Source organism: Cynocephalus volans, chromosome 5, assembly GCF_027409185.1.
Source record: "Cynocephalus volans isolate mCynVol1 chromosome 5, mCynVol1.pri, whole genome shotgun sequence".
Lineage (NCBI taxonomy): Eukaryota > Metazoa > Chordata > Mammalia > Dermoptera > Cynocephalidae > Cynocephalus > Cynocephalus volans.
The window spans coordinates 88,267,821-88,294,472 of record NC_084464.1 but is presented as its reverse complement, the minus strand read 5'-3'; the positions used below and the strand labels follow the sequence as shown (position 1 = coordinate 88,294,472).

General features: G+C 33.7%; 1 protein-coding gene across 25 annotated transcripts in view; it reads left to right on the top strand.

Moving 5' to 3' along the window:
• SNAP91 (synaptosome associated protein 91) overlaps nucleotides 1–26,652 on the top strand; it is a 147,579-nt gene that overhangs the window by 94,472 nt on the left and 26,455 nt on the right. For 18 of the 25 annotated variants that reach the window (XM_063097860.1, XM_063097855.1, XM_063097853.1 and 15 more), the window contains 7 exons: nucleotides 3,348–3,418; nucleotides 9,019–9,046; nucleotides 11,863–11,972; nucleotides 14,004–14,116; nucleotides 20,010–20,024; nucleotides 20,173–20,340; nucleotides 26,408–26,515. In XM_063097860.1, the coding sequence (XP_062953930.1) occupies nucleotides 3,348–3,418; nucleotides 9,019–9,046; nucleotides 11,863–11,972; nucleotides 14,004–14,116; nucleotides 20,010–20,024; nucleotides 20,173–20,340; nucleotides 26,408–26,515 (613 nt within the window). Of the gene's footprint in view, nucleotides 1–3,347; nucleotides 3,419–5,302; nucleotides 5,309–9,018; nucleotides 9,047–11,862; nucleotides 11,973–14,003; nucleotides 14,117–20,009; nucleotides 20,025–20,172; nucleotides 20,341–26,407; nucleotides 26,516–26,652 lie in introns of all 25 variants that reach the window. The other 7 variants (XM_063097841.1, XM_063097838.1, XM_063097859.1 and 4 more) reach the window with 4 other exon arrangements.

Sequence of the window (26,652 nt, the reverse complement as noted above, 5' to 3'; positions counted from 1 at the left end):
AGAGATGGGTCAGAAATACCAGGTTGTATGGACTCAGTTCAACTCCTCTGAGATTAGGTTCTGCTCTCTGCCAGGGTTCTCTGTGGCTACCATGGCAACTGAATCTAGCCATGGCAATGAACAAAAATACCTGTTAGGAGAGAGGGTTAAAGAACAGATAAAGACCAGAAGGGCCTCTATTGACTGGGAGTGGGAATAGTGCTCATAACTAGAAAAGGATTAGAATTCTTCTTGCAGCAAAATAGAACAGAGGAATTTAATGGATATCTTTATGAATTCAATGGATATCTTTTAAGTTAGAGAATGAACAATAACCACCAATGTGGCCACCTGCAGCCCTTTTAAAATTGTGCATGTAATATCATCATCATTGCATTTATTCATGAATATCAGTGAAATTTCTAAAAGACAATCAAAAGTACTGTTTTGGGTAAGATGTGAATATATCAGAACTGAAATATTTCTCCTCAGCACTTTCAGATGATTTCTTAGATCTGATGATCGAAACTTTGATCTTTGGATTTTTTTTGCATTTGATTTTAATGATGCTTTATAATCTAAGACATCTAAATTGTAGATGGATGCTTTCTTTCTGAGCCTGGGCTCACAATCAGTTATGAATTTGTTCCAGGAAAATAACTCTTTAAAAATATTATCTCCTGTTTGGGGTATGTGTGCATCCCAAATTTAAAGTACATCTATTAATGAAAAATATCTTAGGTTTTGATGTCAGGAATTCTGGTTGATCTGAAAACTATGGTAAAGAAAAGTCTCCTTTTAAAGATTGCACCACTGGTGACCATGGTATATTGCTGTTATCTATTTTCACAGGCTAGCTCTTGTTCTTTGGGTTGGTGTTCCTATATCATTGGTCTATTGACTTTGGCATTCTTTGAAATAAGCTAATTATACTATGTTCTCTTAAGTTCCTTTTACAACAGCAGAGGCATTCTCAAAGTTTTGCTCCTTAGAAATTTAGGAGAGGGTCCGGCCCCGTGGCGCACTCAGGAGAGGGCAGCGCTTGGGAGCACAGCAGCGCTCCCTCAGTGGGTTCGGATCCTATATAGGAATGGCCGGTGTGCTCACTGGCTGAGCGCTGAGCGTGGTGCAGACGACACCACACCAAGGGTTGCAATCCCCTTTCCAGTCACAAAAAGACAAAAAAAGAAAAAAAAAAAAGAAAAAGAAATTTAGGAGAGTATTTCCATTTAGTGTCTACTGCATACCAGGATGTCCTCAGTGTCAGATACAGCTGAGAAGAAGGCAGACATTCTTGCACTCATGGACATTACCATCAAAGTACTTTTTCTCCCCCCAAAGCATTTGAGGAATTCATTTCTCTTAGATTTTGCATGTTCTTATAAAAATATAATTAATAAGGCACTTTTAAACCTTTAGGATTAAATACTCCAAACTTAATTCTATGTGCAGTCTATTGCTAAATAACTCTCCTTAAGACAAAATTCAGTTTTATAGTCTTGTACTCCTTGGTCAGATTTCTTTCTGATACTGTGATTTTTGTGACTTCTTTTTAGTTATTTTTAAATTTTCTCACTTAAATTATTAAGAAACTTTACAAAAGAAATTAAATTGTAAACTATCTTCCTGGTTTTTTGTTTTGTTTTAGGTAACTAAGAAACTTTACAGGAGAAAAATTACATCTTTGTTATCCCATATTTGTTGTTCCCTATTTTGTGGCTATAAACAGCATTTGTTTTTTTAGAATGGTGTTTTAAATTTAGGTTTAGCAAGGAATCATTTCCTTTACGTTGCATTTAACATTCAGAGAACATAAGTCTTTCCAGCTGGAAAGAGGTTCTATGGCTTGATACTTTTTTTTTCATTATGATGATTCCAATGAAAAAATGGAAATATGAAAAGTTTGAATTTATATGACCAAGACTCTAGGTTCCATCATCATCATAATTATCATTATTGTTACTGGTGACAATTACTATGACAATTTTGAAGTTATCAGCTGTGAATTCATGTTAAAATTTTGTAGCCACTTATATTTTCTTCTTTTTAAGGTTACAATGTACATTCTTTATTCGATGAGCATTTTCTTATAGCTTATAATCTAGTAAATAGAAGAAAATTTCCTTTATCTCACTTAAAAATTCATATTTTAAAGCTTAAGTATACCTCTAGTTGTAGCTTACTGGAATTTGTTGAGTAAGTTTATTTTCACCTAAATTATATTTTTTAATTCTAATTTTTATAATTTTCTAGGTTTATTATATCCCCTGATAGTCCTTTCTTTTTTTTTTACTTTATAGCCCAAACCTTTTTACATAATGCTGATAGTGCTGTCCATTTCTACTCTACCTTCATCACTTTGATCAAGTTAACATTTTTGCTCACTTAGGAATTTATGTATATAAATTGACATGTTTTAGTTCACTTAGTAAATTACATTGATAGTAATCACATAATTACATATATAATAATCACTTAAATGTTAAGACAGTTTCTATTAGTGAAATGAAAATGGGTATTAAATTTCCTGAGTTTTCAAAACTAAAAAAATTTAATAAGAATTTTATTTCATTAACGATAATGTAAAATGTACAGTTACATGAATTTCTTTGAATTCTGTGAGCTATTTTAGCAGTTAGCATAATTACTTTAAAGTCCTTCAAAATTAATTTCACATTAGTTTAAAGAACAATTTTCAAATTAAAAGTATCTATAAATATAGTTATATAGTATAAATATAGTTATACTATATTCATTCATAAAATGCTATTCTTTGAATGCCTATGCTGTTGTTAAGGTCTAGTTTGGGTTAAAATTATTTGAGAAATGTTTAAGAAAGAGATGGGTGGAATATTTATATGAACCTATTATTTCTCTTCCTAATATACAGTAAAATACCATCACTTTATAATGCCAAATACTTTATTTATAAAAAGAAACATTTAAGTACTTTTAATAAAAGAGTTAAAATATATTGTATCAAATATGCCAATATATAGTACTAGATTATAGTATTATTATATTTGCTAAAGTTACTTTAATGAAGGTGGTGGTGAACTTGATTTGAGTTTACTGCATACAAGTAATATCTTAGTAAACGTCTGTCCAATGTAATCTCTACATTGAAACCACGCTGTAATGCTATTTCTTATGCAGGGGAGTTAAGTGTATTTCGGATGGTCCTGTCTGAGAGTCCATGGAATTTAAATATTTAAATACTGAAAGAACCTGGGATGAAATTATCTCACGTACCAGTATATATTGGGATCCACACACAGACCTCCACCTTACAAAGTTACAGTGATGTTACAGTGTGTTTACTTTGAAAGAAAACAATGCAGACATTTATTTTTACTTTCTTATTGTAGGCTCCCAGCAGTCTTATGGAGACCCTTGAACAGCATCTAAATACATTAGAAGGAAAGAAACCTGGAAACAAGTATGCATTAGTTGTATATTCTAAATAAGATGAAAAATACTAGAATCGTTCTTCATAAGAATGAGATTTATCATGGTACATCTTACACCACTACAGCTTTAGAGTGTGCTTCACTATAATTCTGGGTTCCTTCAGAACCCTGCCCTTTGTATTAACTTATGACTTCATGTCGGCAAACGCAGCAGATTAGCAGATTGTACCTATGATGACTGAACCTGCTGATTTATCTTTTTGTCCTTAGAAGGAATTCACAATACACAGAAACAGTTGCTCATGTTTAAAAATTGAAGCTGTTATCATTGGACATAAGTAAAAACAAGCACAATTTCACTAGCAGCCTTGAACACTATTATGTTACCAACCCCATTGTGAATAAAAGCAAAGACTTCAAGTATAGTTCTCTGGGCGTCAGTGTCTCCACACTTGGATCATTAGGCATGGCATGCTGCTGACATTTTACTCAGAGATCTTTTCATATAGAGAGTAGCAGTCAAGCAATGATAAGTACAATTTTACTGGATTTTTCATACCTTTATGTTTAATACTAATATTTTTGACTATTTTCCTCATTGCATGCAAAAATATCCAGCTTCCATTTTTTCCATCTCTCCAGCAGGTGTAAAACTTGTCTATTCATAAAACCCAGTGCTTTCCAGTCTTTGGGCCTTGTTTAGACTATAATTCTGCCGGTCTTGGATGCTTGTCCTGCTTGTGTAAATCTCATGTATCCCGGGAGGGCCATCTCCAGTGCTACCTTCTTATGAAGCCTTCCTTAATCATGAGCTGCCCTGTATTTTGGCTATTTTTTGCCGCATATGTGATTTAATTCATTTTCTGATTCTGAAGGTCACGGACTATTTTATACTTCATTATCTCCACCTTATTGAAGGCCTGTAGGCTGATCATGGATTTAACCTATGATAGAGCTATCAAAATGCAACTCCTTTCTTACTTTCTTCTCTTTGAGCATCCTCCCAGGATCTAGGCTTGTGTCTTGATGTTACTTTTTTGCTGATTATTTCATTAGCTAAGTGTAGTATAGAAATTATTGCATGTTTTAAATCTTCAGTGATAAACAACAGTATAGGAGTCTTTAAGGCAATTATGGCAGAGCTATTTGGAATGATGGATGGCAGAACCTCTCAGGGGACTATCAAGGTTGTTATCACAGTCCAGGGTCTGCCCCCCAGTTTCAGTGTGGCTGTGGATAATCAGACTTTTGACATGAGAGTACATCAAATCATAATAAGGGATGCCCACTTCCAGTCATTGCTGGGGCTACCCTTTATTAAGGTATCTGGGAAACCAGATGAGTTGCCGGGGATTTAAATAAACTGAGGCAAGAAGCTGAGAAATGTCTTAGTCCTGTGGCAGACGTACCTCATTAGCTAAGGAAATAGACACATCCCCTAGAGTTAGTCTCTCCCTTGCACTCTTTTCCCCTCAGGGTCCCCCATATCCTGCACAGGGCCACATTCTTCCCTTGTTCTTTGTTAAATCTGCCAGTGCAGCAGCACCAGAGAAGCCTCCTTCCCTAGCTAGAGTGGGTCTCATTAGCCCCAACTTTAAATCTAAATTCGCCCCCTTGTGGCCACTGAAAGCTATTTTTGGAAAAATTAGCTGTGGACATTTAGTTACATTTCTAGAGAAGTGAAATTAAAACACAATAAGCTTCCATTCTGAATTACCTTTTGCTTAGAATAATTTTTCTCTCTCCTCTAAAATCATTTTATGCTTGTCATATGTCTTTTCTGAATTGGCTGAGACCGTATTTGAACATGTCTTTTTTTTTTTTTTTTGCTTATTCCCTATTTTTAAAATAAATGAAATATGACAGTTAATTATTTTCTTCTTTGTATGTTTGTGCTTACCTGGGAACTTAAGTGAAGGGTGAGTACTATGTTGAGTGATTTTTTTGGATTTGGTAATTACTGAAAATGCAAAAAAACACTCCTAAGATTCAACACTTGGTATTTAGAACATTTAAAACTGATTTCTGTCCATTTTACACATCTGTGTTTTTCATTATGCTTTATTTTTGTCTCCCAAGTTGACTGGCATAAATTGTTTTACTTTCTTTTGGTCTTCTTGGATCAAGATTAACAATCTCCCTTAGGTGTATGTACGTTCCTCTTAGATTTTAGAAATCAAAGACTTTTCATTTCTTTAATAAACAAAAAATTTCCCCATGGTATATGACAGAAGTGCCAAAAGACAATTTCATAAAGGAAATTGACTACTTAAAAGCTATTCTAACTTCCAAGTCAAGTATATGCATAAAATGAAGCATTTGCAAATGTCTGCTATGAAAAATATGTATGCTTTTTGTATTTAGTGCCTATGTCCACTGATATTCATTTTTGAAATTGTATGCAATACTGTATGATATACCTTTGTATACTGTCTGCTTCTATGATTCCACAGGATAAAAAAGAGAAATTTATTTTACTCTATTTGTGGGTTTACTGAGTGTTGAGGGTGTTAAGTCTTTTGTGATTAAAATTATTTGGAAGATGTAGATAGGTTTTTCATGTCTGTATTTTTTTCTGGCTAGCATTTATAATCAAAACTATATAGGGATTATTGTTGTGAATCAAATAAGAAATAACAAAATTTCCTCTTTTGACAGATTACTATTAACATCTTGGAAGGAAACCTTGGCATTTGCTGTGTTCATAGTAAAAACCCATGTATTTGTAGCATTTTACAGAATTTGGATTAGATGACTATATGGGTCATTCATTCTCTTCTGAAATTATCTGATTGCCTTATTTTTCCCAACACAGTTTACCATGTACTTCTCTCTAGATGAAATTATTAAAATAAGCATTGGTCCTTAATAAATATCATTGTCTATATAAAAAAGATCATAGAATTTTCTTTCATAAAGGGCAATGACTAACAGTAGGGGGCGGAAATCAAGCGAGGAACACACAAGAAAAAGTAATGTATGTGTTGTGTAAGAGAGGAACAAATGTGCCAGGCTCTTCTGTTTTTTTGAGGGTTGGGCTGGGATGTGGAATGAGCACAGCTCTAGCCAGCAGACAGAGGTAGACCAGAGTCTTGAGTCCATTGTTAAAGAATAGTGAGACTAACCTCTCTGAGCCTGGGAGCCCTCAGATGTTAATCAGTGATTAATGATGCTTTTTAAGGCTATGGCCCCATGGGAGCACCTTTTTTATTAAATCATGGCAAAGGCCAGATCTGCTCTGTGGGAACAGAGGTCACACATCCTGACAGTTTAATATCACAAAAAATAATTTTTTAAGATTTCTGGTAAATTTATTGATTATAGAATGAATACACAAATGTATTCTCATTTAAAATTGTGAACAACACAGAAAATGCCAGGTGCTATGTAAAGTATTAGGATGTAAAACAATGAACTTACAGAACTTAGCATCTAGTGAAGAAGACAGATAATTAAACAGGCAATTAAGATAAAATGTGGTAAGTGTGATAATAGCTCCACAGAGACAGCAGGAGATTTTTGTTTGTTTGCTTAATCCGTGGGATAACTAACTACAAGTATCATTTAGTAATGGTGTTCATGTGGGAGCTTGGCAAAATGATTCTTGTGCCAATTATGATTTTTCGTACTTAGCTTTGAGTATGATATTCTTTAATAGCAGGCAGAGCAATTCTATCATTTTTACTATATCTTCATTTTTGCTGTGGGGTAGAAGATATGTTATCAATTTTTATGTATTCATTTGGAAATATATTTCAAAAGTTTTTGCTTATTCTCAATTATCTTTTCTGTATTAGCACTTATTATTGTCAGTACCACTAAGAATTGGTTCATGAAAATTGCTTGAGAGATAAACAAATTAAGTTAATACATTCTTAGAAAGTGACCGTGTCAAATGGCTTCTATGTTTTCTTTGCAGAGTTCAGGCTATTACCTTCTTGAATTTTTATTTAGATTTAATTATCTTTCTTTTCCATATACAAAGGGACAAATGATGGGTGTGGAGAAGTTATTAGCCAAAAACTCATTAGGGAATTTTCAACCTTATGCTGTACTAGATTTTTAGGTTCCTAAGTAACTTGCCATAGATAGAACACCGTAAATCCATTTATTTCAGTAGACCCTTTGAAATGAGCAGTACGAGGGTAACTTCAAAAAGTTCATGGGAAGATTTGTATTATCTTTCAACTTTATTTTTTGAAATACCCTTGTATAGATAAGTGTATATTTACAATTACATAATATTACATAATGTATATTTACAATGATATTTATAGATAAATGTATATTTAACTCTTCAGTTAAAATTTAGCCAAACTACACATAACCAAACTGTTACCCTTAAGCTTCTATCTTTGTTGTATAGCAGAAATCTCTGTGCACCCTTGTTTTACATTATTTATATTTGTTTTAAGTAAGGTCTAAATTTAAGCAATAAATGGTAGACAGGTATTTGTAAATAAAGTTGAACTTAAAAGATACTGATCTGGCATATGACACTGCTAAACTTGCTACATCCAATAAAACAAAAATTCATAATATTGTACAAAATTCCAGTTACTAAATTTCTGCTAGTTTTGTTTAGTTACCGCTGTGTGTGATATTTTCTCTGTAGATGAGTAGAAAGCCATCCCTGCCATCTGATAAGACCCTGAGTATAGGCTGCTTATTGAAATGTACTGTTGTCTTCATTTTGTCTTGTTATTCATTTTTTCCACCAACTCAGGTTAGTAAAATATGAGCTGTTTAGGCAGTTGTTTCTGAAGCACTTTGCTAGAAATGATGTACAATAGTCATTGCTACCAGTAACCTAACTAAAAATAATTATCTCTTCCTAATTTTCCTTCACTTTCTTAGAAACAAGCATTGAAGTTGCTGTTCTTTTTCAAGCTTCCACCAGTTATAGCAGATGATGGGAATATTGTTCCCAGAGAGTTTTCATTACAGCCATGAAAAAAAACAAACTTCAGAAGTGTGAATATGGAAGATGAGACATATCTCAGGCACAGAACTCATAGGAATTTTTTTTTATGCATCACAATTATGATTAAATGAATCACTATGTACTTTAACCTTAGTGACTTAAACCAGAGGGGTTTTTAAAAATTCTATAAAGCATGATTTTTCCCAAGTCTCGGCAAAATTTTAAAAATCCCAATTTGGTTGTTTTTTTTTTTTTTTTTTTGTCTTTTTCGTGACTGGCACTCAGCCAGTGAGTGCACCGGCCATTCCTATATAGGATCCGAACCCGCGGCGGGAGCGTCGCTGCGCTCCCAGTGCCTCACTCTCCCGAGTGCGCCACGGGCTCGGCCCTAAAAATCCCAATTTGGACAGTTTGTTTTTGATGGACACAGGCAATAATAAATTGCTCAAAGAATTGAGTTGCTAGAGATATAGAAAATAATTTTGAATTTAAGAATTTCTAGTACTAGAAATTAAATCAATGGAAAACATTGAATGACGATATCATAATTGAGTAAAACATTTAAAAAGTCTTTTTATATACTTTATTATTTTAAAAGTCTGTATATAAAATAAGTTAATGCTTGAACAAGTGATATCAAATTTAAATGCTTCTATAGATGTATTCACATATATTCAGTTTTAATTTTTTTATGTTACCTTTTAGATCTGGTGCTCCCTCTCCATTAAGTAAGGTAAGTTTGTGCTTTTGTTTTTTACTATGTTATCATAGTTAAGTGTACAGTTCAGTGGCATCAAGTATAATCACGTTGTTGCACAGCTGTCACCATCATCTTCCAAAACTGAAACTCTGTACTCATTAAATGAGAACTCCCATTCTTCCTCCCCCCCAGGCCCTCACAACCACCATTCTACTTTCTGTCCCTATGAATTTGATTACGCGATGTACCTCTTATAAATGGGTTCACAAAATACCTCTCCTTTTGTGACTGGCTTATTGTACTTAGCATGTCTTCAAGGTTCAGCCATGTTGTTGCATGAGCCAGAATTTCCTTCTAATTTAAGGTTGAATAATATTCCATTGTATGTATGTACCACATTTTGTTTGTCTATTCATCTGTCAGTGGATACTTGGGTTGCTTCCACCTTTTGAGTATTATGAATAATGCTGCTGTGAACATGGGTGCACAAATATGTAAGTCCCTGCTTTCAATTATTTCATGTATTTACTCAGAAGTGGAATTGCTGGCTCATATGGTAATACTAATTTAAATTTTTTGAGGAAAGGTAAGTTATGGTTTTATATATTCTCCTTTTTTTTTTCTCAGACCAATGTAGTGTACTGTATGTAATTTAGTCCTTTATTTGGACTAAATATTTTAAAGTAGGAGAGATTTTCATGTGTTTGTGTTACAACTGAAAACAAATGTATCAGTGTAATGTTTTACTAGTTACAAAGCTTATGTGAATACATGATATTCTGAGTCACAGCCCTATGAGGTAGATAAGGCACATGATGTGATACATATTTTAATGACAGAGAAATCAATCATAATTAGGTGTCTTTCCACAAGCATGCCTTTTAGACAGTCTCCTATAGTAATTTTAATAACTGTTTCACCTCCCCATCTCCTTTTTAGCATGTTGACAGACAGGATTAAGGTTAGCAGTGACAAGAGTGATTACTTCTATACGTCTGTGGTTCACATTTGCCATTGCATTTTTCAGGCAAAAATGTAATAGATGTGCTCTTTCTTCTTTGACAACCTTCCATTATATAATTGCTGTCATTACAGACATTCAAGGATGTCATTATGACTGCACTGGTGATTCCCAGACACCATGTACTGTGCCAGTGCCTGGCTGGCTGGCTGCCTAAGATCCCCTCAGGGGCCTGGAATAATCAACCAAATAAAACAAACAAGCAAAAAGTTCCCTGTTTACTCTGATACACAGCCAGGTTTAAAACCATCATGTCTATGTGAAAAATACTAACATATGACTGCGGAGTAGAGAGTGTGGTAAAATTGTGATATCCTTTCGTATGGTCTTTTTCTGTATTTTGGCCAAATTGAAGTTCACTGACTTTTTCTTTTCGTGACAACTGCATTATTTGGGTTCTGTTTTCATAGCTCTCACATCTCCTCAGAGCTTATCATTACAGGGCATTTTTTAATGTGCTTTCGTAGGCCTTCATTTCTGCATTTATGTTTGTAGTATTTATTGCTGTCATTAAGTTCTCAATGTTGTTTCATAAATGTCACTTTTTCTAAGCTTATTTACATGTATTGGCCAAAAAAAAAAAGTCTTTTTCTTTTTTAAAGGAGTTGTCAGTGTCCACAATGGATAACGTATAGTTGACTTTAGCTAGTCTTCCCTGTTCCCTTGATGATCTTTCGTATTCCATTTGGAAGATTTGAATTTTTGTTGGAGAGGTTTGATTTGACATTGTCTGAGCAACAGTATCCATACTGCCCATGCGTTTGTCTTTGTCGAAGTGCTGAATGCTTGGCACTTGTATACCTATTGAATTTTGACTTTTTGATGAGTTATATTCTTGGGCAAATAGATATTAGATAAATACTATTTCAGTCTGAAAATTCCTATAAACTTCTTTGCTCCTCAGTTCCTTTTCTTAAATTATTCTTTTTAAAACTCCTTTAACTCACTCTATTTGGAATTACATGTCCAGTTTTGGCAGTATCTGGTAGCCCTTGCCCAGTCTTGGCTTTCATGTATTTTGCTTGCTGTTATATCTCATTTCCACTTACAGAACTAAGTATCGGTAGACTGTTTGAAATGTTCCACTGATCTTTCTCTTGTGAATACATGGAGAATTAAATATATCAGATAATGTAGAATTAGGATAGTTACTAAACAAAAATTTTAATTTTTAAATATATTAGTAGACTATTAGCTCCTCTTCTTTAAAAAAAAAAAAAAACAGTCCAGGCAAATAAATGTTAGGTTTTATTTCACTTTTTCTACTTTATCTATGTTGTATTAGTGATGGGATATAGTCATGACATCCTCAAGCTGTCAGTGACTTGAGTCTTGTTTGTGAATTGTGCCCTGCCAACTGTGAACTCTTTTGTATGTTAAATTTCTAGATTTTAAAGTCATCTGAGAAGACTTCACATGAGTTCTATTTAGGATGAGAAGGAGAAAGAATGACCTTGGTTTTATAGCATTATTACAATTGATAATTTTTGAAATTTTTGATAGCTAGTCAGATCTTTCCTAATAATTTTATGTTCAGGAAATACATTTAGTTTTGATATTAAATATATAAATAGAAGTCATTGCAATGTTAGGCCAAATATTGTATCATAATTTTATATACATTACATTTAACTTTTAAATTTTGAGGCATGTTTTGTCCAATATTGATTATTTCGATTTTTTATTTCAAATTCTTTTGAATTTTTTCCCCATGAGGAATACAAAAAAATTGCTGGGAATGTCATGGGTCTGCAAAGCAAAAGTCCTGTTGCTCTGTGTCCTGTAGATTCATATTTGACTAGAGTGTGTTGTGCATCTTCACTTTCAGTCTTCTCCAGCCACAACTGTTACGTCTCCTAATTCTACACCAGCTAAAACTATTGACACATCCCCACCGGTTGATTTATTTGCAACTGCATCTGCGGCTGTCCCAGTCAGGTTAGTTAATGAGTATGCAGTGAACTGTTTATTACTATTTTAATTAGGTTTTTGCTTTATTTTTATGTACTGTACACAGATGATTTCACCAAATGAAATCTAATCCTAGTAACATGTTATATTTTGTGTTATTTTTCTACTCAAAGTAAGTTCTTTTACACTTATATAGTTACTTAGGCCTGTACCTCTTAAATCATTAGAAAGAGCTAAACTATAGAAATCACTTTGTTGCTCACACACTTTGGGAAAGGAAGTGGAAGAATGAAGAATGACGCATATACTTCAGGTTCTTCTGAAATCGATTGATAGGAAAATGTTTTCTAAAATTAGCTTCTTCTTGTGGGGAAATTTAAAAGGTTTCTTAAGGTGCTTTAAAAAAAAAATAGGGCTGGCTGTTAAGCTCAGTTGGTTAGAGCATGGTGCTCATAACACCAACATCTGGGTTTCAATTCCTGTACCAGCTAGCCACCAAAAAAAAAAAAAAAACCAAAAAAAAACCCCACCAAACTTAAAGTTGTTGGCCAATTAGCCGGTGCTCAAACTTTGAGGAACTCAGACTGCGGTGATGGGAAGAGGTCTTTGGGTGCTCCTCCTCAGCTTTTATAGCACCTACAGGTCAGAACAGTAGTGAGAAAGGTGGGGATAACTCTGCATTCCGTGAAATCTCAGGCTGCCTGAAATGAATCCCCTGACTCATGGGGGCTTCCTCATATAATTTTAAGTTAGCTCTTTGATTCTTTTGCCTTGAGAGGATTCTAGTCTCATTTTGTAGTATCTGTGACTCTGATTATACGTGCCCTATCTTGGGAGACTTGAATTTTGAACTGAGCAATTAATCCAAGTACTGTAGCCGTGTTAACTGTACTTTACTCTCTACTTGCTTAGTTCTGTTTTTGATAATAGCAAGCTCAGTAAAACCAACTCCTTTCTGCTACCGCAGTAAGATAAATTGCTTCATATAAAAACTTTGATTAGAGACAATAATAAATATGTTTTCCTTTTCTTTTACTTAGTCCAGGGCATTTATGAGATGGACCTCAAAGCTAGGCGATGCTTTCAGGGTTTTGAAACTTTTTTGAAAAAGCAACAGAATCCTTTCTTCAAAAGAATATTACTTGAAAACCTAATACTTAAGAAAAGATAAAAATGGAACTGCTGTTTAAGAAGATGGATGGGGAACCTGGAACCCTGATGTCTTGGTACCTGGCCTGGATATTTTTAAGCCAATGCTCCTCAAATCTGAATGCACCTGTAAATCACCTGGGGATCTTGTTAAAATGAAGCTTCTGATGTAGAAGATACAGGATAAGAATGAGATTTTGCATTTCTAATAAGGTCCCAGGATACTGCTAGTCTGGTGCCCATACCATGAACAGCAAGCGTCTAGGCTCCCCCTTGGAACTTTTGCAGATAGAGAAGCTTTGAAAAGCACAGCCCCGACTGAGTAAGAATAAAAAATGCAAAGTAGTTTTAGATGAGCCCTCTTACAGGCAGACTTGGTATATTATAGTCTAAGTTACAAAAAAAGGTTTAAAGGGTGATTAATTTTTCACCTTAGTATTCTTTGATTTATAAATAAATTAATCTCAGGAGATGAATTTTTTGCTATACAAAAAATTTTAGAAATTAGAGAAAAGATAACCTCAAAATTATAATTTTTATTGCCCTGTTGTAGGACACTACCCAGGGATCAAATCGAGCCCACTGTCTGTTTTCATAAATGAAGTTTTATTGAAACAGAGGCATGTTGATTTGTTTATGTATTGTCTATGTCTTATTTTGTGCTACAGTGGCAGTGCTGAGTAATGATAGAGATCATCTGGCCTTCAAAGCCTAAACTACTTACCATCTGGCCCTTTACAAAAGTAGTTTGACAACCCATGGTATATGCTATACTTCCCCAAATATGATCCTTTTATTGGATTTAAAATTTCAAAAATCTTTGATGTTTTCTGCATACGTCTTCATTTTAAAATACCTTTGCATTATAAAATTTCAAAATCTGATTTTAAAGTTACACTGTCCTTTCAGCACTTCTAAACCATCTAGTGATCTCCTGGACCTCCAGCCAGACTTCTCTGGAGGTGCCCCAGCAGCCGCGGCACCAGCACCACCACCTGCTGGCGGAGCTACTGCCTGGGGAGGTGAGTGGAATCAGGCATCTGCCATCTCTCTATTCATTTTAGTTAGTTGTTTTTATATGGGCTATAATTGTTAAATTTACCTTCTGCTTATCCAAAATGGTGTTATAAACTTGGAGGGAAAATGCTAAGATGGTATCTATTGATTGAAATATATATGGAGAGAGACACAGAGAAAGTACCTATAATACAGGTAAAATGTTCAAGTAGTCATATAGTTTTTATTTTAAATGGTGGAACAAAGGAAGTATTTTTCCTTAGCTATTCTAAAATTCTGATTATTTTTAGTAATTGTTCCCCAGACATTCAGGCCTTAAAGGATTGCGTATTGCTGTGAATTTATGAGGTTGTTCAAAGGCAGTATTTCTAATTTGGTTTGGTCAGGTATAGCCTCCTTCCTGGATTCCTTTAGGCCTGAATTGTTTGCATTCACATTGTATTTTAACTCCATGAAATTGAAATCTGTTACAGATTCTTGTTTGTGTCAGAAAAGATCCATACTAAACTGACTGAGAGGAATAATATCTAATCATTTGATTCGCGTTTGATTCGTGGATCTCGGAAAAATCAACCTTTTATAACTATTTGATTAAAAAATGTATTTAATACTAATATAAAAATTAAGGTAATTGCTACATAATTCTCAAAGCTACACAGAGTTGGTTTTAAATAATGTGCCCTACTGTATCAAACTATCAGAATAAAATTTTCAAAAATATTAAGATATGATTCATACGACTATAAATACTTAGTAACTCACTAATGAGGAAACCAGTAAAATGATAAAGCTGGTTCAAAGAGTGTTTTGAGGGACTGGGTATTTATAGGCATTGGAAAACGAATGCCACAATAAGATGGCTAGGTTAGATACACAACTCTTAATATCCTATAGCACAATAAAAATCATAACCTTGAGGTTATCTTTTCTCCCAGACAGAAATTATTTGCATAACTAGCAAACAAGATCTGTAACTTAATATATCATTTTAGAATCAGTCTTTAATTAACAATAAATAGCAAAGTCAAACAAAGTTACATTTTCCTAGATAATTAAATAATCCTTGGGTGGTCTTGTTAAACTGTGTGACACTGTAATATCAAAAGTACATTTTGTAATCTCTTGATCTTATTTCCAAGTTTTTTTGGTAACAAAAATAACAGAAAGATAACCAGTTCTGAAATAAAATTGCTAACTATAAACATGAGCATTTTAAATGTTGGCATGTTTCCATTTTAAATATTTAAACCTTCTAAATTGGAATGTTCAACTCCTAAGAGTACAGTTATTAATTTTTTAAATAAAATTGTTCTTTCAACCTTATTTAACTTTATAAAATTTCCATTGGTAAAGGAAAAATATTGCTGAAGAGATTTAATAAGGGCATTCTTCTTTTGCTCATGTTTTCATTCAGAGCTTCACCTTTTTAAACAGTTTATTTTAATTTTCTAATAATTTATTATTACCACAGTGTCCTATACAATGTATTATGCTTTTCTATTTATTTAAGAATGCTTCAAATCCATATCCTTAAATTAAATTTTCTCAGCCATAAAATTCATATAAATGACTTTTATAAACTTTTATAATTTAAAATTTAGTTTTAATTGTAAATTTTTGGGTTATACAAAAAGTTTTTCATTTTTATATGTATGTCTTATCTTTTTAATTCTCTCAGCCATTTGAATCAGTACATATTTCATACTTTCTAATGTTTAGAACTTATCAGCATTTAGTGATTTAGTTAGAACTTTAGTGAATACACAGTGAAAGTATAAACTGTCCCCTTTCTCCATATTCCCTGGCATGAAACTGAACAGAAATTTTGCCTTTTTTTTCTTTTTAAACTTCTGACACCAAAAGAAGAGGGCCAAATAAATAAAAAGAATAAACTAGGTGAAATATTTTTTAATTGCAATATAACATTTTTATTCATACTTGTATCTAAGTACTTTTTACTAAGACATATAATCTTGCAAGGAATTTGTTATAACAACTAATTTTCTTAGAATACATTCCAGTATTTACTTAGAAATAAGTAACTATTGATGATTGAAACATCTAAATATCATTTGATATAAAAGAAAGCAGAACAGTATGTTTTTAACCAGGGCTGTCAAACATTCAGTTTGTGCGTTGCTCAAAGGTAGGGCAAGAGGGGCTGAAATCCAGCCAGAACTGTGCTAACCAAGCTGTGAGCCTTACTCATTATCGGTAAGGAAGAAGTACTTTTCTTTTTGTAATCTGCCCCCTCAAGGGAGCACTTTTTTATAATTAGTACAAAAGCACTTTATAGGCTGGCAGAAGCCTTGGCTTAGGGCTCGATGGTCACCTTTTGATGATTAGACAGCATTTCTGTCTCAACAAAGTATCTACAGCTGCAGCATTTCATAGCAATAGAAAAGTCAACTTGGGGGGAAGTACTAATAAATAAGTTCTCTAATTTCTGAGTAAAATGATGAAAATCATAAGCCTTAAGAAATTGAAGTAAACTTCTGTAATATGAAATTGAAAAATAATAGTTGCCCTCTGTTTGCATTTATCTTATAGATACCCAATAGTAGTTGGAGATGATGCTGAATTATCACAGATATGTGTTGGCTCATTTGACTGAGCAAAAAAATAAAATCACTTTCTCAATCTTGTTTGATAAGATCAAGCCACTTCTATTACTGAAGCATGTTTGAATTTTGTATAACTAGACAGTAAAATACAAAGTCTAAAATATTATGAACTGACCGTAACGATAGTTAAAGGATTTCAGTTTCTGAAGACCATGGCCACTTTAGATATTTATGAATTTTTCATTGGGGTCATAGAACTATTTCCATTTCAGGAGACACATTGTAATGATAATTTTTTTTTTTACTGTTGGTGTAAAGCAACCAAATTTTAGCAAACATATTTTAGTAAATTTAATTTAAATGATGCATATAAAATTTGGCATTTCTTCAAGCTGGTAATGAACCCATCTGACTGAAAGAGTACAGAGTATTTTTTACATCCCCATCTTTGGCTCCATAATAGGGAGAGTGTTTTATTTTCTTCATAAATTCAACTCTCAGAAGCACAGATAAGTGAGTATGTGTGTTGTGTAACTGTATATCTTAGAAATGGGAAAACAGATGGTTTTTTTAGTAAATGCTTGAAGTGAACTTTCTACTTTTTGAGAAAAAATAGGATTACTGCTAGGATTTTATTAGAATTCAAATTAATTAACAACATGTATTTGAAAGCTAATCAATGTTATGTGATTATATGACTCTAATATCTTCCATGTGGAATGTTAGCTATAGTACAAGTAGTCTTGGTGGCCCATATTACCACTTACTTGTTAATAAAATCTTGGGTACATGTCTATAGGCTGCTTTCGTGCACATGCACATGCATGTGCACACACACACACAAACACACATAAGAAGATTTATAGAAGCCTTAAAATTTAGAGTCCTATAATGAAAATTATAACTTGACTTAAATATTAGCTATTGCTATAATTGACTATAATTATCAAGCTTTAGATATGTTCCAGGTATGGGTGAGCACTTTAAATGTATTAACACATTTAATCTTCATAATAATCTAACAAGTCTAGCTGCACCTCACTGCAGAGTATAGATTTCTTTGTTAATTTAGTTGTAATTCTGTTTCCTCAGTTGCAATGAATATATCCTAGCAATTTCTGTAATACAAAAAAAAACCTCAAAAAACTTCTGATTATATACTATTGGTAAATTAGTTGGAATTCTGGTGCTTTAATTTTGTATGTGTAATTTAATCCTTTATACATAAAAAGTGGTAGTTTTGACAATATTTAATAACTGACCCCATCATCCTAAAATAGGGACTTTTTTTATAGTACAGAAAATTTTGCCTAAAACAAGGAATAAGTAACAAATTATATTTCATCTAGAAAACTAATATTTTGAAGACTAAAACCTATAGTTGCCAGGAATGGGAAAAAATTTCCATTACAACATTACAAATTTCTATACAACATCAATTATCTATTTTTAATCATTGTGCATTTTCCTAGGAAATCCCAAAAGAAGTTTATTTTCCATCTTCCCTCATATTGTTGTGGGCAGTCTCATCACCCTCTATCTGAACAGAACACTAGTCAAAAGCAAGGAGATAATATTTTAATCTTTCATACCTCTTTTTAAAATCTTTTTATTTCTCTGTCCCTCTAGTGCACATAAAAATTTTAGCAAACATATTTTAGACTTTCTCCTTTATCACTTACCGAATATATAAAATAAATTGCCCATTTTTTGTCATAGACAATCACAGGTCTGGACTGTGCAATCACATCGCTCTTAGCTCTTCTGATAAGTTCTACTGTGGCTTGAAATTGCCACTAATGAGGGCAAGGCTAGTGAGAGTCCCACAATAGCAGAAGAAGAGAGAAGTAAAGCCTGTCTGGCTTCTGAAGACCCTCTTTGGTTTCTAATTAATATTTTTAAGATATGTGGTTGTGGGTAACAGTTGTATTGAGCCAGGCATTGTTGGTTTGAGGAATTACTCGAAGGACCTTCTGTTTCTCAGGATTTTGGAGCTGGCCACCAACAGCAGAAAATATCTTACCCTGAAGTTGACACAGGCCTGGTTATTTTTTTACCTCTTGCCTGCTACTTCCTAGGCATACATACTAAAATTTAAAAACTGGTTCTAATGTCAAGTACGCTGTGTACTATAATTTTCTAGTATTGTTATAAAATATGTAAGATTTGGCTAGGGAGAGTCCTGATTAACTTAGAGTATCTGTAGAGTTTTTTACAGAGTATTTACTGGGTTTGCAAGTTGTACAGTTAAATGAATGTGATAATTTGCATTGTCAAACTTACGTTTCTCAGTTCTTTAAATGTCTTTTAGAACTTTTGGTTTACTGAATTCTCATATTGTGTTTAAGTCCCTAAAAAAATAGTTGTCTAATGAATTCCAATAAAATTTCTTCATGATTAAGATAAATTTCAATGGTATTCATGAATTCAGATATGAGCCCTGAGATATATCACATGACTAAGAGTAAAAGAATGCCATTGCACCCTCTGAATGCTTAACCTGAAGTCACTGTATAGTTAAGAATAACCCCTTTTATACTTTTTATTTTAGTATACCAACTGTAATTCTGCTGTTGAACACTAAGAAAGTATGAACCTCCTAGCCTCAGAAGAATTGAAAAGTTTTGATGCCTCTTAATCTCTCTCACATATAACTTTAAAATAACTTTCATATGTACGTGGGGAGAAAAAAACCTCTCACATATACATAATGTTTATAAATGTCAAGATTATATATTATATGGGAAAACATCTAATAATGTGAGACGTACGGAGAAGATAATGGTTTAGGTTAAGGTTTCTTTTTTCTAACACCTAAACTTTCACTCGACTCTTTGACTGTATTTGGTATGTTCTATTATTTAAACTACAGCTGTCATAAAGCCTGCACATATTCTCTGGTATTCTGGACTTAAGTGACACATCAGATAAAGAGGATCAAAAAAGTTCAGTTAACTACTGATTCTTTAGAATTGACGTTTACAATATAGTGAACGCAGTCAAAGCAAATGAAATGGTAAATCTGGCAGGATATAAACTGAGTTTGTCACACTGCTTAGGGCTGACGGAAGGTAAGTTTCTTGACTCCCTTGCCTGCAGTTTTCCTGTCTGTACAACTGAAACTTGGTCTAGAGGATCTGTAATGTCCCTTACAGCTTGAAACGTCCCTAATAATAATAGGTAATGCTTTTTTAAAAAATTATAAATGGTCTGGAAAGGTATATAAAGCTAAAATTTCTTTAGTGTCTCACCCTGCTTGGACACTGGTATGGTTTGAATGTTTCATCTTTAGCTCTTATTTATTCATGTGCTGCCACATAATGGACATGGATAGACCTTTTGGGAGAGGGTGAGTAAAGCTTTATTTTTTTAAACTTCTGTTTTATAGACTTCTGTGTCTTAATAACTGTCCTCATTTTGATCATTTAGAGTCTGGTACATCTTTTGTCTGTCCTTTTCTTCTCTTCCATTTGTTCTCTGTCTCTGGTGAAATACAGATTCTTTGGCTACACTTTCCTCTGCTCCCTCCGAAGCACAGATTTCAGATCCATTTGCACCAGAACCTGCCCCTCCTACTACAACTGCTGAAATTGCAACTGCTTCGGCTTCTGCCTCAACTACTACCACTGTTACTGCTGTCACTGCTGAAGTGGATCTCTTTGGAGGTTAGTTAGTAACATCACTACTCTTTCATTTTCTTTTCAGGATTGCTAAAATCTCCTGAGAATTAAGGTGTTCAAAATTTTTATGTTATAGAATGGCATGTCAGAGTGTTTATGTACTTTTTCAATGTTTATTCATATATATTTATCTTCCCTAAAGTTTATCAACTTTCTCTTCACCTAATTTTAGTACTTTTACAACAGAGGTTGCAGTGCTTTAAGTTCATTTGATTTTCAGATTTTTTCAAGTTACTACAAGAACTCCTCTCCCATATATGTTCCCTCCCTGCAGTATTTATATAAAAGTGGTACCAGACCTCTCTGTCATATTTAGGTTTGGCTTTTTGGCCAGATGAAAACAAGCCCAGAGAATATTTGGGGAATATGGGAAGGGAAATCCTGGCCTAAGTTATTTCTTAATATTTAGGGCAACAGATCTCTAAGAGTACTTCAGATTTGGAGATATCTGAAGAGAGTTTAAGGATATGCCTGTTTTTGCAACTTTAAGCTTGTTCTGTCTGAGTAAAAACTTGGATTATCTTTTTATCTTTGGCTTTGGAACTTTGAGAGAACATCTGAAGGAGCCCTTGAAGTGCTAACTGAAAATAGGCTTAGGTCAGTCTTTGAAATGATTGTTTAAAAATATGTGTCCCATGCAAATGTAAATTCTGACCCAGTAAAATATCCTAGACTCTACGAGTATAATATGTCTGGACCTGACTGACCATCTGAAACCAGTTTATTTACATATTCTCATGTGAGTGGTGCTAATGTCCAAACCTAGAGAAGTGCTTATATCAAATCCATTAAACCAGTGGTGTAATATTCATTATAGTTTTGTATTTCTCATTACCATATAACATCTTTCCCAGGGCATTTTGAGAATATGATAAAGAATTTAGATGGTGAGGGCAGGAGAAATTTGGCAGGCTCTGGTAGAATTAATATATTCCCCCAGGAACATACGCTTAGACAATACCATTCTCCTCTATGCTGTGCCTCAGTCTCTGAGGTTGGCCAACATCGTCCAAGACACGAAGCATTCAAGTAGACACAGCATTTTTGCCACTGTTTCACAAAAGAAATTGTTTGCTACCTTGCTGCACTGTCTTTCCTATTATAGGAGAAACCTGTTTTTAGAAAACGGAGGGGAGAAGGATTACAGACATTTGAATATTTTATTATAGTTACCCACTATAGAAACTTAGTTTTCCAGTTATGCCCCTGTATCTTTTGAGACCAAAAATTTAAATTTTAGCTAAAATCTATAAAATCAATTTCTTCTTTACCCTTCCTCCCCACCCCCAGCCCCATCGTTGTTGTCGGGTATGAGAAGTTTCTTACAGGCTTGTGTTAACAAAAAAACTGCAAGCGGAATGGAAAATATGGACAGGATGGATAAAAATTTTGTGCTGAAACATTTCTATACCTTCAACTGCTTTGATTTTTGGTTTTTAGTCCACTTATAAGGAGCTCTATTACCTGTAAGAAATCACTCAACTCTCTCTTGTTTCCCTCATAGCCCTCTAGAATAATAAAGCCTAAAATATTTCTTTGAAATATTCTTTGTGCCATTATGCTGTTTATGTTTATCATTTATTACTGCCTCGACTATGTTCATCAAGCAGAAAAATCTGTATGTTTGAAATATTGTCATGATGGCATTCTTTTTACCTTTAAATACAAGTTTAAAGGACTAGTACCATGGAGAATCATATAACTTAATGCCAAAAAATGGGGCTGTCCTTGTGCTTTCATTAATATCCTTTCTAGACATCTGGCTGGAAAATGAGTACATCTGTAAATCTCATCATAATTATTTTATTGATCTTTACAGTTCTGTAAACTGTCTCCTGGCCTCTGATAGCTGTAAAATCTCCATCCTTTATGTTCAGGAGTCTGTATGTGTCACTGTCTGTTTTGTGGTTTTCAGTGATTTTTTCTAATTTCTTTTAGGCCCTTTATTGATTTATAAGAAATCATTTAGAGATTTGATTTTAAATAAAAACCTAAACTAAAATCTCTTAGGTTATTTTGTGTTGCTATTTTTAAATATTTTGTTGCTCTAAAATGGGCAAGTGGTAGAACTCTAGAATAATATGGACACCAGTTATATTTTGTTTACAAAACTTTAAAACATGCCCTGTTGAAGTTCTATGTAACTTGTACAGTAGCTAAGTAGGTATCTTTAGAAATAGGCTTAATGAATTTCAATTTCAGGAAAATAGCTATTTAATTTCATGACTGTGAAATATTAAAACATTAAAATTATTTATGTATTTTAGTACTGTATTTAAATTACAAATTTGGAAAATAAGAAATTTTTGCTATTTTTAACAGAAATATTCAGATGATACCCACATAATATTTTAGTTCTTTCAAAAATAAATTGTTCATGTAAGTCAATAAAAATTTTTTTCAGATATGTTACATTTACTAAATGCTTTATTTTTTAAAGTGAACTCTTAAGAAATAAAATCTGCTTTTTGTGGTCATGCAGAACAGAATTGCAAGGCAGTATTGGACTTTACTAATTTAGTAAAACTTATAGATACTGATAAAAATAAAAGACAAAATTTTTTTAAACATTCCATTTTTTATTTATGCAAACTTTGTAACAGTAGCACATGGTTTATAACAAACACAGGGTTTTTCTTAGCACTAGAATGCTAAATTGATGCTAATTCCTCTACGTACTCAAGGGGTACCCTTTAGGTCAACTGTGTCAGTTTGTGGGCAGCCCTTCATGAGGATGGCTGTCTGCAAGCATGAAACCAAGTGGCTGGAAAAACCCAAGAACTTACATCACACACCTGACTCCATTCGCACACGTTGGTTAACATGTTGGTTAATCAACCTCCCTTAAAACCAATACTTCAAAATAAGCACTTACAACTAGATTTCATGTAAGAGCCTTTTAATTCAAGGCCTTTGGGGAAGAAAAGGAACCAGAATGGTGACTCTTGGGCTGTTGAGGACAATTGGAACCTTTGTGCTTAGTGTGTGATCTACAGATGGCATATGTGTGTGTAGCAGATTGGGAGAGTAGTTGAGGCTGGAGGAGACATCTATTAGAAGTTTTGAGAAAGGTAGTTATGTGCTAAAAATTTTGAGAGGAAAATTCTTCCTAGAGTGCTAGAGGGAAAAAAAGACTAGTTTGCAGCAGTCACAGAGCTCAGTTTGCTTGTTAAGGGCTGGACTGAGTTCATCATTATAGTACAGCAGGAGTGAACATTTCCAGGAAACAGCACTGGTTGAAAAATTGGCAGAATGTAGAAATGAACTGCAAATAGGTAACAAGGAGAAGAGAACTGGATTTGGAAATAGCTTTAGTTTGCAATACTGGGAGATAATGCTGCCATTGATAATGAAAAAAAAAGCTAGGTATTAAAAGAAGTTTTGTTTATGTAACAACATCAAATTTGTATACTCTCTCTCAGTTCTAGGGGCTGAGTAGGCTCAGCTGGGCAGTTCTCGCTCAAAGTGACCTACAGACAGTGACTGGGGCCGGTGTCATCTGGAGGCTCAGTCATATCTCCCTCTCCCATGCTGGGAAGATTCAAACAGCTGGTGGCTGAGCAGCTGGTCTCCTACCTTTAAGAAAAGTTTTGACAGGAGTAGATGAGTTAAATTCATAATGCTTAGTTTTAAATAACAAGAGAAGCATTAAAAGGAAGTCTCTTGCTGATGGGGGGGGGTTAAGGAGAGTGGAAACTCTCCTGAAGATGTAGCTATCCATATGGGTTTCATCTACTTACACATAAGTGATAACCTAAAGAGGTCAAACATAAGTATCTGTTTGCTCCCTGGCACTACTATAGCTGATGTTTATTCTAACCTAAAAGGAAGGATTAGTGTAGCAGAATGTGGCACAGTTCAGAACAGTGCAGTTACACAAACTTTGGGCCTAATCCTAACTCTGCCATTTGCTGGCTGTGTGACCTTGGCCAAGTCACTAAGACTTTTAATGTATAAGGAGACTTCAAAAAGTTCGTGGAAAAATAGAATTGAAAGATAGTACAAATCTTTCCACAAACTCTTTGAAGTACACTTGTACTTATTTTTTAATTAACAAATAAAATATATATATTTGTCATGTACAACACGATGTTTTGAAATATGTATACATTGTGAATGGTTAAATTGATCTAATTAATGTATGGATTACCTCATTTTCTTTGGTGAGAACATTTAAAATCTGTAAGTTTTGGTTCTCTTATCTACAGAATAGCGATAATAGAACCTATATCACAAGGTAGTTGCAGGAATTAATTTTAATAATGTCCAAAAAACGTGACTCCTTTTATGGTTTCTACTCTTTCCAATATTATTGGCCACAATTCTAGTTTTATAGGAGTAAAAGGAAAGAAAACAGACCTGACTCATGGCAAAATATTTATAGCCCTCTTAACTCCTCTTGTACTTTTCTTGAGTTCTTCTGCCCCCGCTTTTAGGGTTTTCATGTTGCATTAAGTCTTCTAGTACAATTATCCTTAACATGGCACTTGGGGAAGTAAGTCAGCCGTATCCCTTGGTGTATTTTTTTTTTTTTTTCGTGCTCTAGTATTATTTATTTGGCCTCTCCCCTGACCTCTATTCAGAACATATATTCCCTTAGTATAGCTGAGAGAAGCAATCAGATCAAATTAATCTGTAGGATATAAATAACTGATGTCTTCTAATCCCTTCTGGGTATATTTGTGTTTTTGTAAAAACCTTTTAACCCAAATAAGTCTCTAGTTTAATGTTTACTATTCCATGTAACACTAGGCCTCATGGCATTCCTAAAGTGTGTTTTATACTCAGATCAGTTTTGGACATGCTGGGATAAACTGAGAAACAATTGTCTTGGCTATAGGACTTTTAAGAGCTTAATATAATAAGTAAATCTCTGAGAAAGGGAATATACTGTGTAGCAGTTCCCACACATACTTGATAAAATCTTTTTAATGGCTGAAGGAACTGTGTTCTAGGGAATGCTGGTAGATGTAGTGGAAGACAGTAGTATTTTGAGATGGGAATTCCAGCAGGTAAGTGGCGGGTTCTAAGTGGATGTTGGTCATTGCTCTCCGCAGGTTTCTTCTCCTAGGCCTGTCAGACTTACGATGTCTTGATTCCTTCTGTACTTTCAAACTTAGAGAATGTCTATGCAAGCCCCAAGACTTTTTACCATAATTAACATGGTTCATTGGTAGAAACATATTGAGAACTATTTATACCCATCAGCAATTTTAAAAGTGGGCATTTATAAACTGGGGCTGCCTGTATGTTAATGATTTTCCACTATAAATAATATACTTGTAGCCTGAAAACATGAAACTATTGTTTTAATCTGTTGAAAATAGATCATTTTCCAAATAACTAGAAAAATATAATATTTAAAAACAATACATTTAAGTGGAAATAAAAGCATTATGGTATTATACCCTAATGTTATCTCTTTATTTCTTTAAAACAAGTCCTTGATTATCTTAAAATGCTTTTCAAGAATAGTGAAAACTTAACAGTTAAAAATACTTAGTAAACCTTTCACATTAACAGTGTAATTTCACCTGTGCTATAAAAATTTTTAAAACTGGAATTTTTTGTTTACAAACATTGCCATCACATATTTCATTTTATTGGCATTAAAGAAGACATTTGTGTTTGCTAGACGCTACTAGTCAGAGACATTATAATAACACAGTGAATATGTATTACATGGACCAAAGGTCTAATGTCTTAAATTACATGATAAAGTTATTTTTGTGTTTTACTTTCCACATCCATTAATTCCTAATGATACATAAAACATGCTTCTCAGAGCCCTTATACAATGAGAATCTTATTACCTTTTGGATCCTAATAGGCCTCAGCAATATCAACCCTCTACCACTTGCATGTTAAACAACATGAAGATGTGTAAAGAATAATCGTTCTGTGAGTGCCAACAGTGCATGGGCCATAAGATGCATTTAAAAAATTCATGTTGTATAAGGGAGCCTTTTTTACAATTTAACTTGGTTCTTTTACTATATTTTCTTCTCTTTTTATTCCTTTAATTTCTCTTGTTTTAAAAACTGCACCCAAGATGCCTTTGCAGCTTCTCCTGGGGAGGCCCCTGCCGCATCCGAAGGGGCCGCCGCACCAGCTACCCCAACCCCTGTAGCAGCAGCACTTGATGCATGTTCAGGAAATGGTGGGTTTAAAGTCATGAGCCAGTCTGTTATTTTTCTGTTCTAATGTGAAACCCCTGTAGTTAGATGTGACCATATGTTTTTCTAATTTTCTTTTTTCCAAGTATAAAGTATCATTCATCAAAACTGAATAATAATG